This window comes from Chiloscyllium plagiosum, chromosome 10 (genome assembly GCF_004010195.1).
Source record: "Chiloscyllium plagiosum isolate BGI_BamShark_2017 chromosome 10, ASM401019v2, whole genome shotgun sequence".
NCBI classification, from domain to species: domain Eukaryota; kingdom Metazoa; phylum Chordata; class Chondrichthyes; order Orectolobiformes; family Hemiscylliidae; genus Chiloscyllium; species Chiloscyllium plagiosum.
The window spans coordinates 82,985,324-83,002,073 of record NC_057719.1 but is presented as its reverse complement, the minus strand read 5'-3'; the positions used below and the strand labels follow the sequence as shown (position 1 = coordinate 83,002,073).

The 16,750-nt window shown below is 45.2% G+C and overlaps 1 protein-coding gene across 3 annotated transcripts in view; it reads right to left on the bottom strand.

The window, feature by feature from the left end:
* Positions 1-16,750, bottom strand: part of tyro3 (TYRO3 protein tyrosine kinase) — an 89,295-nt gene that overhangs the window by 40,432 nt on the left and 32,113 nt on the right. For all 3 annotated transcript variants that reach the window (XR_006312856.1, XM_043698215.1, XM_043698216.1), the window contains 2 exons: positions 16,165-16,280; positions 11,606-11,801 (listed from right to left, as the gene is read on the bottom strand). Coding sequence is in view for 2 of the 3 variants with exons in the window: in XM_043698215.1 (XP_043554150.1) it covers positions 11,606-11,801; positions 16,165-16,280 (312 nt within the window). In the remaining variant the exon portion in view is untranslated. The remainder of the gene's footprint in view (positions 1-11,605; positions 11,802-16,164; positions 16,281-16,750) is intronic.

The window sequence follows — 16,750 nt, the reverse complement described above, 5'->3', positions numbered from 1 at the left end:
TAATCAATGGTAAATCAGGGACAATTTTATGTTGCCTATCCAATCATCTAAGTAACTGGAGAGAAACTGCTTCAAAGTCAGTCACCGCAGCCAGCACTTAAATGAAATATTCATCTCCTCAGGCTGGACAGATCTAATGAGTAGTTCTATATCGCAATGACTAGGACAGAGAGCACAGTCACATATTTTTAGGATACAATATTCAAGTGGTTATGTTACTGTGCAAGAGGCATAGAGACGTACAGCATGTAAACAGACCCTTCGGTCCAACTCATCCATGCTGACCAGATATCCTAATTTAATCTCGTCCCATTTGCCAGCATTTGGCCTATATCCTTCTGAACCCTTCCTATTCATGTACCCCTCTAGATGCCTTTTAAGCCACATTAGGGAGATTTAAACAATCCTTGGATAAGCACATGGATGATGATGGGATAGTGTAGAGGGATGAGCTTAGGTTAGTTCACAGGTCGGCGCAACAGTGAGGGCTGAAGGGCCTGTGCTGCGCTGTATTGTTCTATGTTCTAAATGTTGTAATTGTACCAACCTCCACCACTTTTCACATCACGTTGGTTCGTTTGGGAAAGAGAAGAGATTTATTCTGAAACAAAACTCAGAAAACCATCACCAGGATGGTACAATTGCGTTTAAGGAAAAGAATGGGATTGGGACTAAAAGCGAAACGCAAATGGAGGGATGTTGGAAGAGCATGATTAGCACAGTGAAAACGGAGAGAGAGAGAGAGAGAGAGAGAGAAAAAAAAATAAGCAAAGCCACAAAAGGGAGGCAGGGGCAGTCCAAACACCAAGGTAGGAAGTTTCAGAAAATATAAGGAGTCACCACTGTGACAGGACGGGGCAGGGCAGGGCATTCATGGAAATGACTGCTGCTGTGCTTATGAAGTAATGGAATTGAAAGTAGCAGCAGGAATACAATGTGGAAAAGTGTGAGGTTAGAAGAATAGAGACATATTCAAGAGGGCTAGAATACAAGAGCAGGGATCCATGATTGAGGCTGTATAAGGTTCTGGTCAGACCGCCTTTGCAATATTGTGAGCAGTTTTGGACCCTCTATCTAAAGAAAGATGTGTCGGCATTGGAGGGAGTCGAGAGGAGGTTTACAGGACTGATCCCAGAAATGAAAGGCTTGTTGTATGAGGTGGGGTTGACAACTCTAGATCTGTACACAATGGAGTTTGGAAGGGTATGGGGGAAATCCAATCGAAATTTACAGAGTACTGAGGAGCCTGAATAGAGTGGACATGGAGCAGATGTTTCCACTAGTAGGAGAGGGTAGGAGCTGAGGGCACAGCTCGAGAGGGAAGGGACGGCCGTTTAGCACTGAGATGAGCAGGAATTTCTTCAGCCAGAGGATGGTGAGTCTGTGGAACTCATTTTCGCTGAAGACTGCGGAGGCCAAGCCATTCAGTGTATTTAAGACAGAGATGGGTTCTTGATTGCTAAGGGGATCAAGGATTACAGGGAGAAGGCAGGAGAATGGGATTGAGAAACCAATCAGCCATGATCGAATAGTGGTGCAGACTCAGTGGGCTGAATGGCCTACTCCTGCTGTTAATCCAGATATCGTAAAGTTTGACTCCACACTATCACCTATGGTGGAAAATGAGTTTGGGTTATTGAGCTCATTGGACATTGTCCAGCACGTAGTACTGGCAGACAACAGATATACAGTCAATACTTTTGCAGTATCAATTCAGAGGAAAGTGTATATAAACTACCACCTTTCTTCCCTCCTGCCTTCTCCATTCAACTGTAGTATCCCAATAGAATGCTACGTATATCATTCCCTTCTGCAACATCACAATGATGTATCACCAACAATGATTCATCATAGAAGTAGCCTGCATTCCTTATGAGGGTGCACTTGGAGGCATGAGAGAAACAGACCATGTGTCAATGGAGCGAAACCACCTCCATCACTACTGGTGTAAGGAACACCCCCCCCCCCCCACCAAACAAGTCTTCAGATTGTGCACCAAGCTCCAATTCCTCTCTAACTCCAACATGACTGTCTCTTTGCCACTGGGGACCAGCTCCTGAGAAGCAAAATCCAACTCGCTGCAGGATTGACATGTCATTCCCCCCCCCCCCTCATCCACACAGACAGTGCCATACCCCGGTGTGCCAATGCAGCCTTTGACTCATGTACAGTGGCTTGCACGTCCCTGTTAAAAATCTCTTACTATAGAGGTGGTGCCAGATCTAGGCTGCAGACTCAAAGGCCTGTACATGCCACCACTTGGCACAGTTCTGAAACCACAGCTGAGATACTGGCACTAGTACAGATATACGAACATGCCCAAACAGTGATGGCTTACCCCCACTTCTACACACGTAGAAATCTTTCCTTAATTCTTTCATGGGATATGGATATCGCAGGTAAGGCCAGCACTTGTTTCCCCATCCCTAATTGCAATGAGTGATTTACTTGGCAATTTCAGATGATGGTTAAGAGTCAACCACATTGCTGTGGGGCTGGAGTCACATATAGGTCAGATATTGATGACAGCCACCCTTCATTAAAGGGCTTAAAGTGAACCAGTTGGGATTTTAACAACAGTCGTGAGGAAACCGATGAAGGGCTTATACCCAAAACGTCGATTTTCCTGCTCCTCAGATGCTGTCTGACTGGCTGTGCTTTTCCAGCACCACACTCTCAACTCTGATCTCCAGCACCTGGCAGTCCTCACTTTCTCTGGGTTTTTACAACAACCAACCACAGTTTTGCGCTAACATTTTTAATATAAACATTCTAATTCCAGAACTGAATTTAAATTTAAGTGAATGTGCTGGGGTTGGGATTGAAGTCTCTGTTTTCAGAATTTTAGCTTGGGTTCCTGGATTGTTAGCCCAAGCACACAACTGTATCCTCCCCTAAATCACTAACATAGTCATTTGGTACACACGAGTTGAGTATAGCTGAAATTTGATGAAGATTTTTTGTCTTGCATTCGTCAGGACAATTTGCAAGAAAACCAATTTAAGGGGAAGCCAATGTTCGCACTGTCTTTTTTCAGCAATATTCATATCCCACCAACCTGGATTTCCACAACGCTTCTCCTTATTCATTTTTAATTAATTCCTTTCCTGGAACGAGTTTCTACGGTGCTCAGACAATGTCATTCCCAAATATGGGATGTACACTTTAGTATCCATTCCCAATTCAAAATGGAGACTCCACGTTTTTCTAACCCTGTCCATTGCCTTCATCTCTCGCTTTTTTTTTTCCCCAGGATGGTGTCCATTAATTTCCAGCCATCCTGACAATTCTCGAGAGCTAGGATCACAGGACCAGAGAATAGAAGGAGGCCAGTCGATCCTCATCAAGTCTGTGCTGGTTCCTTCAAAGATAGGTTTTGATTCAAGTTCCTGCAATCTTTCAATATGTATCCGATCCACACATTAAGAGCTACTTTAAACGTATAAGGAAGAAAGAGGCCAAAGTGAATGTAGGTCCCTTAGAGAATGAGGCTGGGAAATAATAATGGGGTATCAGGAAATGGCAGAGGATTAAACACATTGCATAAATCTTCATGATAGATGATAATAACAGCATTCCAATCCTACTAACTAATCAAGGTGGGGCAGGTGGGGGTGGGGGGGAGGACAAGGAAATAGATACAATTACCATCACTGCAGAACAAGTATGGAGAAAAGTACTAGGGAAACTAGTTGGATTAAAAGTCAATTATGCTCTTGACCTGATGGGACATATCCCAAGAATGAAAGGAAGTAGCTACAGAGGTAGTGGATACACCAGTCATAATCTTCCAAGAACTCTTAGTTTCTGGAAAAGTCCCAGAGGACTGGAAACCATCTGAAAAATGTAGCACCCTTATTCAAAAAGGAAGAGAAATTTTAAAAAAAGCATATATCTACAAGCCATTTAGCTTAACATCTATGATTAAGAAAATGATGCAGTCTATCATTAAGGATGGAATAGCAGAGCAACTAGAAATACATTGTATCATGAGGCAGGATCAGCATGGCTTTATGAAGGGGAAATAGTGCCTGATAGATTTATCACAGTTCTTTGAGGAGGTATTAAGCAGAGCAGATAAAGGGAAAGCAGTGGTATTGCACACCAGACTGTTTAATAAATTAAGAGCCTATGTTGTTGGGAATTTTTGCTATAAATTTTGCTATGAACTCTGTGTCTTATAAACTTATTCTCCCCAATCACCTGATGAAGGAGCAGTGCTCTGAAAGCTAGTGCTTCCAAATAAACCTGTTGGACTATAATCTGGCATTGTGTGATTTTTAACTTTGTACACCCCAGTCCAACACTGGTGTCTCCAAATTGTGTTGTTGGGGATAGTAAATTGAAATGGATATTGGTTTCGCTAACTATTAAAAGACAGAGAGTTGGAATAAAGAGGGCATTTTCAGAATGGCAGCCTGTAACTAGTGGTGTGTCACAGGGATCAGTGCTGGGCCTATAATAATTTACAATATTCAATGACAGAAGTGAATGTACTATAGCCAGGTTTGCAGATGATACACAGATAGGTGGGAAGGGAAATAGTAATAACACAAAAAGTCAACAGAGGGATACAGGCGAGTTAAGCAAGTGGGCCAAATTTTGAAAGATGGAATTATGACATGGGAAAATGTAAGGTGATGTACTTTGGCAGGAAGATCGGGGAGCTGACTATTATTTAAATGGAGAAAGACTGTAGAAAGCTGTGGAACAGAAGGAATTTGGGAGTTCTCGTTCATGAATCACAAAAAAGGTTAGCATCAAAGTGCAACTGGTAATAGGGAAGGCAAATGGAATGAAAAGAAATGGAATATAAAAGTAGGGAGATTTTGCTAAAACTATACAAGGCATGAATCAGGCAACAGCTGGAATACTATCAACAGTTTTATTTAAGGAAAGAAATACTGGCATTGGCTGCAGTCTAGAGAAGGTTCACAAGGTTGATCCTGGCTATGGAGGGGTTTCCTCATGAGGAGGTGTTGAGTAGGTTGGGCTTGTAGTCATTTTAAGTAATTTAACAGGTGAGGTAAGGGTGGGCACCCCACATTTCCCGAGTATTGGCCAGAGCCCTGCAAACTCAGACCTGCTGGGTCACCGCCATCTTGAATCTCGGGCTTGTAGTCATTGAGAGCTTAGGAGAATGAGAGATGACCTTATCAAAACCTACAAGATTCTTAGGGAGTTTGACAGGGTGCATGCAGAAAGGTTGGTTTTCCTTGTGGATCAGAGGGCATAACCTCAGAATGAAGGGTCACCCATTTTAGACAGAGATGAGAATAATTTTCTCCCTTCTGAGGGGAGTGAATATGAGGAATTCTTTAACGCAGAGGGCTGTCGAGGTTGGGTCACTAAGTATATTCAATGCTGAGAAAGAGGGATTTTTTAATCAGTGATGGAATAAAAGCAGGAAAGTTGAAGATTATCATGATCTTATTGAATGGTGGAAAAGACTTGACGGGCTGAATAGTCTTTTTCTGCTCCAATGGTGTTAGAGGCAGGGTTCTAGCATGGATAGAAGCTTGGCTATCTGGCAGAAAGCAGAGAGTGGGGCGAAAAGGGTCCTTCTCAGGATGGCAGCTGATGACAAGTGGTGTTCCAGAAGGGTCAGTATTGGGACCACAACTTATTACTTTATACATTAACGATCTCGATGAAGGAACTGAGGGCATTCTGGCGAGATTTGTAGACAATACAAAGATAGGTAGAGGGACAGCAGCATTGAGGAGGCGGGGAGGCTGCAGAAGGATTTGGACAGGTTAGGAGAGTGGACAAAGAAGTGGCAGACAGAGTACAGCGTGGGAAGGTGTGAGGTAATGCACTTTGGCAGGAAAAATAGAGGCATGGACTATTTTCGAAATGGGGAGAAAATTCAGAAAGTGCAGAGAGACTGGAGAGTTCTAATTTGGCATTCTCTCAATGTAAACTTGCAGGTCGGGTCAGTAGTTAGGAAAGCAAATGCAATGATGGCATTTACGTTGAGTGAACTTGAATACAAAAGCAGGGATGTACTTCGAAGGCTCTCTTAGCTTCTAGTCAGACCACATTTGGAACATTCTGCACAGTTTTGGGTCCCATATCTCAGCAAGGATGTACAGGCCCCAGAGCGTGATCAGAGGAGGTTCACGAGAATGGTCCCAGGAATGAAAAGCTTAACATACGAGTTACATTTGAGGACTCTGGGTCTATACTCGATGGAGTTTAGAAGGATGAGGGGGAATCTAATTGAAACATGCAGAATACTGAATGGCCTGGACAGAGTGGATGTTGGGAAGGTGTTTCCATTGGTAGGAGAGAAGAGGACTCAAGTGCACAGCCTTAGAGTAAAGGGAAGACTTTTTAGAACAGAGATAAGGAGAAACCTCTTCAGCCAGAGAGTGGTGAATCTATGGAATTCATTGCCACAGAAGGCTGTGGAGGCCGGGTCATTGAGTATATTGAAAACTGAGATAGATAGGTTCTTGATTATCAAGGGGATCAAGGGTTACAGGGAGAAAGTGGGAGAACAGGGTTAAGAAACTTATCAGCCTTGACTGAATTGTGGAACAGACTCGATGGGCAGAACGGCCTAATTTCTGCTCCTTATGTTTTATGGTCTTATATCTTATGGCCTTTGGAAGCCTACAACTAAATATCTACCCCAGCGGGCATTCCAGCTCCAAACCATTTGTTGTATTAAAAATGGTTAATCTTACGTCGCCTCCTTCATTTGCCAATCACTTTAAATCTTCCTGGAATTGTTACAGTGCAGAAGGAGGTCGCTCAGCCCATCAAACCTACACTGCTTCTTGCCACTTCAGCCAATGGAAACAGTATTCTTTATTTACTGCACCACAACCCTTCACGGTTGTAAACCGCTGAATCAAAATGCTTCTCAGCACATAGACATTGCCGTTTCCCGTGCTCCTAGCCATTTTCAGAGCTAACTGGAATGATGCCCATGCAGTTGGCTCGTGTTAGACAGGATTCCCGTCCCTCCATTGTGATAGCCCCTGCTATATCACCATCCCCTGTTACCCTGAGGGGTTGAAATCTCCGAGTCCTTCTGGATAACCCTCTTCGACGTTTCAACTGCACCAAATGCACAAACTGGAGCAGGAGGAGGCCATTCAGCTTCTCAAGTGGATACTGGCCCAGCTGCTCGGGGGGTGTTGTGAAGCACATCTCTGGAGCAGCCGGGACTTGAACCTCGTTCTCCGGACTCAGAGGTTGCACCACAAGAGCTCCCTCAGCCTTTTCAGTGCTTTTTAACTCCATTTCCCTGCCTTGCATCTGTATCGGTCAATATCCTAAACCTGTTACCCTGAACCTGACTGCAGAACAGACCCTGGCCTCACTGTTGCTGTCGGTGTTACTGTTGCCTATATTAACCCATACATTGGAGCTAATTAAAGAGGAGCATTCAGAACTATTGCTAAAGGCAGTGGAAATGATAACAAGATATCAAGAACTAAGTAACGGTTGGAAAAGCCTGGGTATTTTTAATCAACCTGTTCAGACGTGATGTGTCATACCCTGGGACAGGTGATACTTGAACGTGGAGTTTTCTGACCTTGATGCAAGGTCACTACAAGAGTCCTAAGGTCTCGATAAAACTTTGCAACGTGAGGACAGTTATCAGTGACAATGCTACTGTAAACACATTGGGAAAGACTTTGTGTGATTGTGCCAAGCACGTGATAGTGAGTCGACAGGCTATTTTCCATCTCTCTCACTTTACCCTATCACACAACATCAGGACCTGTCAATGATACCAAATTGGGTGTAAGTTGTGGCTTAGTCAGTAAACTACTTGACTACTTAAACCACTCTAATTGCATTCCAGAGACTAGACCACCATGGTTAGGCTAATACTCCCAGTGCAGTCCTGAGGGAGAGTCACACTGATAAAAGGGTTATATTGAATGAGTCATTAACCCCTGCCTGCCCTCTCTCACGGATGTAAAAGACCCCTTGGCTCTAGCTGAAGAAGATCAGTTTATGTCTCCTGAAAACCAAACCATCCCTAGATCCACATAAATAAATTATAGCTACCTCGCTGTCTGTGGGAGCTTGCTGTGCAATGGATTGGTTACCCAGTTCCCTGCACCGAGTGGTTAGGATCTGGAATGCAAAACTGGAGAGTGAGGTCATAGAGTCATACAGCACGGAAACAGACCCTTCGGTCCAACTTGTCCATGCCGACCACGTTTCCCAAACTAAGTCAGTCCCATTTGCCTGCATATGAGGGCCCATATCACTCTAAACCTTTCCTATTCATGCACCTACCTACATGACTTTTAAATGTGGCAACTGTATCTGGATCCACCACTTCCTCTGACAGTACATTCTGCACACGAACCACCTCTGTGTGAAAAAGGTGCCCCTCAGGTCCCTTTAAGGAAAGATTCACTGAATGACAGGCTGGGAAGTGGGAGCAGTTCACTTGCTCCTGTGGGCAATCTATACGGATAGTATGGGCCTAATGGCCTCACTCTGTGATGTCAACGTTTATGATGGCAACAGTATCCACACTTCAAGAGTGTTTCATCGGTATGAAAAATCGCTTTGAGACACCCCGAGGTCATGAAAGGCTAAATTTGACTTTTCTTTTGGGATTAGCTCACCCACAGAGAAAACTGACCGATTGAACTCAACTCAACTTCCAAAACTATTCTGGGAGAGTGGCACAATTTATGGAACTGGACTCTCAAACCAGAAGGAGAAATCGAGGGCTGCAGATGCTAGAAATCAGAGTCGAAAAGTGTGTTGCTGGAAAAGCAGAGCAGGCCAGGCAGCATCCAAGGAGCAGGAGAAATGATATTTCGAGCATAAGCTTTTCATCAGGAATGTGCGCTTACGCTCAAAATGTTGACTCTCCTGCTCCTCGACTGGCTGTGTTTTTCCAGCACCACACTTAACGACTCATAAACCAGAAGCCTGTATTCGTGATTGAGAGAGTGATACTGGGTCCAGAATCCCTGCAGTGGAAGCTGGCCATTTAGCCCACTGAGTCTACAACAGCCCTCTGAACAGCGTCCCATCCAGATCCAAACCCCCTCCCCTATCCCAGTAACCCTACATTTCCCATGGCTAATCCCCGGACACTATGGGCAACTTAGCATGGCCAGTCCACCTAACCTGCACATCTTTGGACTGCTGGAGGAAAACCGGAGCACCGGGAGGAAACCCACACAGAGACGGGGAGAATGTGCAAACTCCACACAGACGGTTGCCCGAGGCTGGAATCGAACCCGGGTCCCTGGCGCTGTGAGGCAGCCGTGCTAACCACTGAGCCACCGTGCTGTGGCAGTTGGAAAATTTGAATGAAACACAGAAGAAAAACAAACAAATGTCACTAAATGTGACTGTTGTTCAAAAACAAATATCAGGTTCACCCACATCCTTAAGGGATGGGAATCTGCCACCTGTAGCTGGTCTGGCATATCGATGATGATTGATTCTTACCTGACCTTTGAAATGGCCTGGTCAAGTCACTCAGTCACACAGAAGAAGGTGGCTCCACCACCCCTCTCAAGGACAATTTGAGATGGACAATAAATGACAGCAATGTCAGTGAAGGGGGAGCTGTAACTCAGAGTGAGGCCAGTGCCCCCCAAGGCCTTGTGAACACAAGCACATACCAATTAGAGTAGGCCACTCAGCCCTTTGAGCTTGCCCCTCCATTCAACAATCATGATTGATCTAATTCTAACATTAACTCTACATTCCTGCACATCCCCAACAATCTTTCCCACACCTTGATAATCAAGAATCTATTTCAGCCTTAAAAATATTTAAAGATTCTGCATTCACTTTTGAGGAAGGGAATTCCAAAGACTTTAAACCCTCAGAAAAAAAATGTTTCCTCAACTCTATTTTCAATGAGTGCCCCTTAGTTTTAAACTATGACCCCCTAGATGTAGATTCTCCCAAAAGAGGAAACATGCTTTCAACATCCACCTGGTGAAGTCCCCTCAGGATGTTATATGTTTCAATTGAGTTACCTCTGATTCTTTTAAATTCAACAGGATAAAGGTCTGCTTTGTCTAGCCTTACCTCATAAGGCAATCCACTAATTTCAAGTGGTAGTCGAGTTTACCTTCTCAGAACTGCTTCCAATTCATGAACATCCTTCCATAAGTACAAGTACTGAATGCAGTAGTCCAGATGCAATCTCTCACCAATGCGACGTAATGTTCATCATATTTAACTAAAGCATAACCTTATTCTTATTTAAATTCCCTTTACAACAAACCATAACAAGCTTTCCTGATTACTTGTTGCTCCCGCATACTAACCTGCTTGTGATTTATACACTACGACACCCAGATCTCTCTGCATCTCAGAGCTCTGAAACCTCTCAGCATTTTGATAATATGCTTCCTTTTTTATTCTTTCTGCTAAACTGACAATTTCACACATTCCCACATAATACTCCATTTGTGAGATCATTGTCCACTCATATCTATCTGTGGGAGTCAGTTTGCTCAGTTGGCTGGTTTGCAATGGGGAGTGTTTCCCAACAGCGTGGGTTGATTCCCATCACCGGTTGAGGTTACCATGATGGACTCTCCTTCTCAACCTCTCCCCTTTGCCTGAGGCAAGGTGACCCTCAGGTTAAACCACCACCAGTTGTCTCTCTCTCTCCCTCTTTAATGAGAGAGCAGCCCTATTGATCTTTGGGGCTACAGTGACTTAAGAAGGATCTCTTTGTGGATTCCATGTGTTTCCTCACAGCTCACTTTCCTACCTATCTTTCCATCATCAGCAGATTATGTTTCAATACCCTTCATCCATATCACTATATGAATTGTAAAGATTAGGCCCCAGCACCAAACACTGTGGCACACTACTCCTGGCATCCTGACAGCCTGAAAAAGACCCATTCAATCCTCCTCTCTACTTCCTGTTAGAAATATATTCCCCCTCCTACGCCATGAACTTGCAAATTCTGTAATAATCTTTGAAGCAGCACCCTTATCAAATGTCTTCTGGAAACTGAATTACATATATCCACAGGTTTCCCTTTATCTATAGCACAAGTTACTTCCTCAAAAAACTTCAATGAGTTAAGTAAAAAGGATTAATTAAAAAGGTCTCTGACAAGACCACATAGGCTCTGCCTGATTATCCTGCACTTAACTTGGCTTGGTGGGCCGAAGGGCCTGTTCCTCTGCTGTATTGTATTGTGCTCTCCAAGTGCCCATTATAACATCTTTACTAAGAGCTTCTAACATTGACAGTTGTTAAGCTAACTGGCCTGTAGTTTGCTTTCTGCCTCCCTCCCTTTTTCACGAAAGAAATTACATTAGCTATTTCCACTTTGAGACCAGCAATTAAACCTCTCTCATCTGCTTCCTGAATTTAGGTCATTCCTCTCTATTGTGCTAACATCATCTTTAATTTACATAGCCACTCCTCCACCCTTTCCGAACGTCCTCTCCTTCCTAAATGTCACATATCCTTCAATGTACAAAGTCCTAATCTCGATCAGCCTGCAGCCACAACTCAGTAATCATCTCGCTATGTGCTGCAGCTAATAAATGAAAATATTAAGCTTGGAACAACCCAGTAACTGTAGAAACCACTGAGTCGCAGCCTCACGCATGATCGTGGATGACCGTACCTGCTTCAGATGTTTGGAAATGGATCCAGTCGGTGAATTCAGATTGCCCAACTTCATTGCTGCACATGAGTCTAACACCATAGGATGTGAAAGGCTTCAGGCCACTGATGACGTATCTGTATGGTGGCACACTGAAGGTCCTCTCAAAGGAGATGTTGGATTTTGTCCGAGCATCTACCTTGTTGGGATCAGAAACCTAACAAGAGAGAGAGACACAGATACACAAGTTCACATAATCTTGTTAGATTATACTCAACTAATACACTGTTTCCAGTTCAGCAATGTTGGAAGGAATAGCAGGCTTCTAGTGTTATTTAGTACACTCCAAAACTGCTCCACTCTCACTGACACCGTCTCACACTCTGTACCTGTCCCTCCCTCACTGACACCGTCTCACACTCTGTACCAGTCCCTCCCTCACTGACACCGTCTCACACTCTGTACAGGCCCTCCCTCACTGACACCGTCTCACACTCTGTACCAGTCCCTCCCTCACTGACACCGTCTCACACTCTGTACCAGTGTGGGGTGGACGGGCAGACAAATCTCAGAACCCTCTCATGGTTTTGCCCCAGGGCATGGCCAATCTGGCCAAGAACAGGTCCAGGCAGTGAGCCTAAGAGGGGCTCATCAGTTCTTTCTGCCCCTCTCCGGATTAGATCTGTGCTCGGGTGTCCCTGAAACAGGCAATGCTGAGCGGTACGGTGGAGGCCTTTCATGAACAATGGGTGCCGGGGGGGGGCGGCTTGGAGGGCATCATCAGGTTGAGTAATGAAATTTTGACTAGCGCAAGTTGCCATGTGATGTTTTTTAAATGTCTGTGCTTGTTCTCGGTTTTGTACCTGGAAAGGGGCCGCTTTTTTAATCTTTTGTATTGATTTTGGATCCCGGGAAGAGCCAAAGGGGGCTTTCATTTAAACTCCAGACCATCCCTATCTGGAGAGGAGCCTGCCTGTGCATTTGAAACGCTTGTTGTCCCTGTCCCTGGATGAGGACGGAGCAAAAATTTGATTTTAATTGTGTGAAGGACAGTTTATTTTACATTTTAGCTCCTTGTGGTCCCTGCCCTAGGAGTGAATGGTGGGGTCATAGTCAAGGGAGAACCAAATTTGTGTGTGTTTATTTACTTACTTTTATTTCTCTTCAAGTAACAGAGAGCTCATTTTTGTTTAGGGAAGTCGAGGTAACTTCTGTTTCAAACCAGTAGTGCACGTGCCCTGTCTGGGAGTGTCTGATGGGGGCAGTGTTGGGGGAGTCTTGGCTTTTTCTGTTTCTATCTCTGGTTTAAAAGAAGTAGAGGTTTGCTTTTTGGACTGGAGGCCTGTGACCAGTGGTGTGCTGCGAGGGTTGGTGCTGGGTTCACTGTTTTTGTTGTCACCTATAGGAATGATTTAGATGTAAATGTAGGAGGAATGGTTACTAGGTTTGCCAATGACACCAAGAAAGGTGGTGAAGTGGACAGTGAAGAATATTACCTCAGAGTACAACGGGACCTTGATGAGATGGGCCAATGGGCTGAGGTGTGGAAAATGGAATGTTCTATGACTCTATTGAATGGTTAAGCACAATTGAAGGGCTGAAAGGCTTACTGGTGCTCCTATTTTCTCTACCTCCTAGCATTTTCTGAAGCAAATTCAGGAAGAAACTGATCAGTTTTGGTATTGAGAGAACTCAGACATCACAAGCATAACCAGGTTGTTGGTTCGAGAAAGAAAAACTAGATGGAAAAGAATGCACCATCTATGGCTAACGAGCCAAGGTGAGGATAGAGTTGAATCAAGGTAAAAGATTAAAAATGCTGGGAACCTCAGTGGTAAACCAGGAGAAAACATTAGAAATCTATAAAGATGGCTAAAACAAAATAGAACATTAAGTGGTTAAGGTCTATTCTATTCTTAAAATATAACATATTATACAAACAGGAGGTCTGGTTAATAAAAAGCAACATAAACTAGTGAATTAAATACTTCACAAAACTCATTCAGAATGGCAGAACAGGTGATGCGTCAAGACTGTAGTATATGGGAGCTCCTGGATGCCGTTATGATCCAGGCAAACGTGTCTGTGGTTGATGTTGGAAGGCTGAGCAGCTTTGGGTCAGGGTTTATGAGCTGGAGGCTGAACGACAGACACTGGCATTAGGGAGGGGGAGAGATACCTGGACCTTTGTACCAGGAGGCAGTCACACCAGTAAGGATGGGACAGGATCTGCTGTGTGGTCGGGGGAGAAGAGTAGGGCAGGTTAGGGAACCCAGAGGTGCAGCACAGTCAGGCTCTGCAATAGTCCGATAGCTTTAAGGTTCTCTGAGCTTGTTTGGATGAGATCCAGGACTGCGGGATAGATGTACAAACTGGCTGTGGCACAGGTGTAGGGAGCAGCAAAGAATGCAGTAGTATTAGTAGGTGATAATATAGTGATGGGGATTGGCTCTGTTAGAATCATAGAACCCCTATAGTGTGGAAGCAGACCATTCAACCCATTGAATTCAACCAATCCTCCAGACAGCATCCCTCCCAGAACCACCCCCAGCCCCCACCCTTTCCCTGTAATTCTGCATCTCCCATGGTTAACCCACCCAGCCTGCACATCTCTGAACACTTTGAGGCAATTTAGGCCAATCCACCTAATGTGCACATCTTTGGATTGTGGGAGGAAACCGGAGCAGCCGGAAGGAACCCACACAGACACTAGGAGGCACCGAAGAGCGAGGGGCGAGGCAACTGTGTTGCCTTCCTGATGCCAGGGTCTGTTGTGGTTCACGTAGATACCAATGGTGTAAGTTGAGGGGCTCCGCATACAGAGCATGTCAAACGCAACACGAAATGGAAAGCAACACTGCAGCATTTATAATCTCTGGATCATTAGCTCAGTCTTGTGCAAGTTGGCGCAGGGTACATCAAAGTAAAAGAGAGATGAAAGTGTAGCTCAAACACTTGTATGGGAGAAGTGGATTCCAATTCAGGGGCAAGAGCAGGATGTACCTTTGGGACAATCGACACTTGATCTTGCCAACCACAGAAATCGGGGGAAAGTGAGAATATACTAAACTAGCGTGGGCGAGGGAATGATGTGGGGTATATCAAAGAATAGAGACAAGGTCCGAGAGGAGAACAGGATTGTGGGATACGAGGGTTAGAGATGGCAGGAAGGAGCAGAGAGGGAAAACTAACCTCGGAGTACACCAACAAGCAACATTATAAAGAAAACAGAAAGGCAAAACTATCAGAATGCACGTAGCACTCACGACAAAATAAACAGATACTAGTGTCACTGCAGAAGCTCCTGACCCCTGACTTGTCCAAGAGCTTCCCGTGTGAGGTAAGACCCTGCTCCTTTGAGGAGCAGCAGCTGCAGCTGGGTTTTTAACTCCGAGCCAACAGCAGCTTCCACACTCGGCAGGCTGGGAGCGGGGAGAAACTGGGCGCTGACGCCCAGGAGGCAACAACGGCAGCTGCGCTCCCACACCGTGGCGGAAGAAACACTGCCTGCCTGAAAATCCGACAGAGACAAAGGGCTCGCGGATTGGAAAATCCTTGTTCACGAGCCCAAATGAGTGATTGACGAGCTGTTGTCCAGGCTAGGGACTGAATGTTCTCGAAGAGGCAAGCAGGCAGAGGGCCATTTTGAAGCTGGCGACACTGGCGGTGCACCTCCAAGGGTCAGGCAGGGGGAGGCGCTGCGAGGCTCGCAAGTGACAGTAAAGTGAGTCTGATGTGTTACCCGAGGTTACAGATTCTCTGAACTTAATGGCGCTAAATCAAAGCGCTGTTAAACAGGGCAACGTTGAATGACATTTCTAAAAGACTCACTAATAAACCCAGTGAGAATCAAACAGGAATTTGTTCATGATGGCCTCTGATGCACCATAATAATTCTGTAGTTCTGTTGCTCGGGGGGGTGGGGGGGTAGCAATGTGGAACTTATTACCACAGGGAATGAATAGGTTTAAGGGGGAAACAAGTGAAATATTCAAAGGAGTTTGGAGTGTCAGGATATTTTGAGTAAAGTTTGACAAAGTGAGCTGGGAGTAAAGTGGGCGACATGATGGCTCAGTGGTTAGCACTGCTACCTCACAGCGCTAGGGACCAGGGTTCAATTCCCACCTCGGGGAACTTTCTGTGTGGGAGTTTGTACAATCTCCCCGTGTCTGCGTGGGTTTCCTCCGGTTTCCTCCCACTGTCACAAAGATGTGCAGGTTAGGTGAATTGGCCATGCTAAATTGCCCGTAGTGTTAGGTGGATTAGTCAGGGGTAAATAGAGGGGGGTGGGTTTCTCTTCGGAGGGCCGGTGTGGACTTGTTGGGCCAAAGGGCCTGTTTCCACACTGTAGGGAATCTAATCTAATCTTATGATCACATCAACCGGTTGCTCTGAATGGTTGTGGTGTTATTTTGAATCCGCACCGTTCTACATAAAAGAAGGGATCAGCTTGCTTTCTAACTCGCCTGATCTTAACTCTGTGTCAGCAGGTGACATTTGAAGGTGTTAAAATCTTGCCCATTACGTCCAAAGGGAACCAGTTTTATCTGAACTCTGCTGCGGGGCGTGTCTGAACGTACCTGAGCTGTGCAGTTCTGCAGCTTCGAGAAGCCATCGAAGGTGACAGTCCAACTGATGCTGACGTTGGCGGCAGTCTCGTCGCTAACTCTCACCTTGATGGGCTTGGCTGGCAGGACTGAACAAGAAACAACAATTGGTGCACAGCAAGAGGCAAGGAACGGGCCTCGGATCGTGGTGCCAATGCAATTCCCCTGCCCAGCGAGTGTATCGTGTGGGTAATGATGGCCCAACCACAGTGCCCCCCCCCCCAGAACAGAGGCTCTACCCAATACTCCGCATCCAGGATGTGTCTGCTCGTTGGATTGAAAACGACAGAACAAGAGTGAATTATCACTGCATGTGCTTGGAAATCATGCAGCACCTCACTCTTAGGTGTGACTGTCCTCGAAACACATCAGGCAGCCTGAAGGACCACGACGGACTGAACTGCGCACTGTTACCGAGACAGCCTTCCCCCAAACAGGGCAGTTCCCCCTTAAAGAGGGACGTGCATTAGCGGTCTCCAATTAAAACCACATTACCAACAGTTACCACGACTCACAAAGCAACAGCAAAAAGTTCTCTCTCTTAAATAGGGAAGGGGGG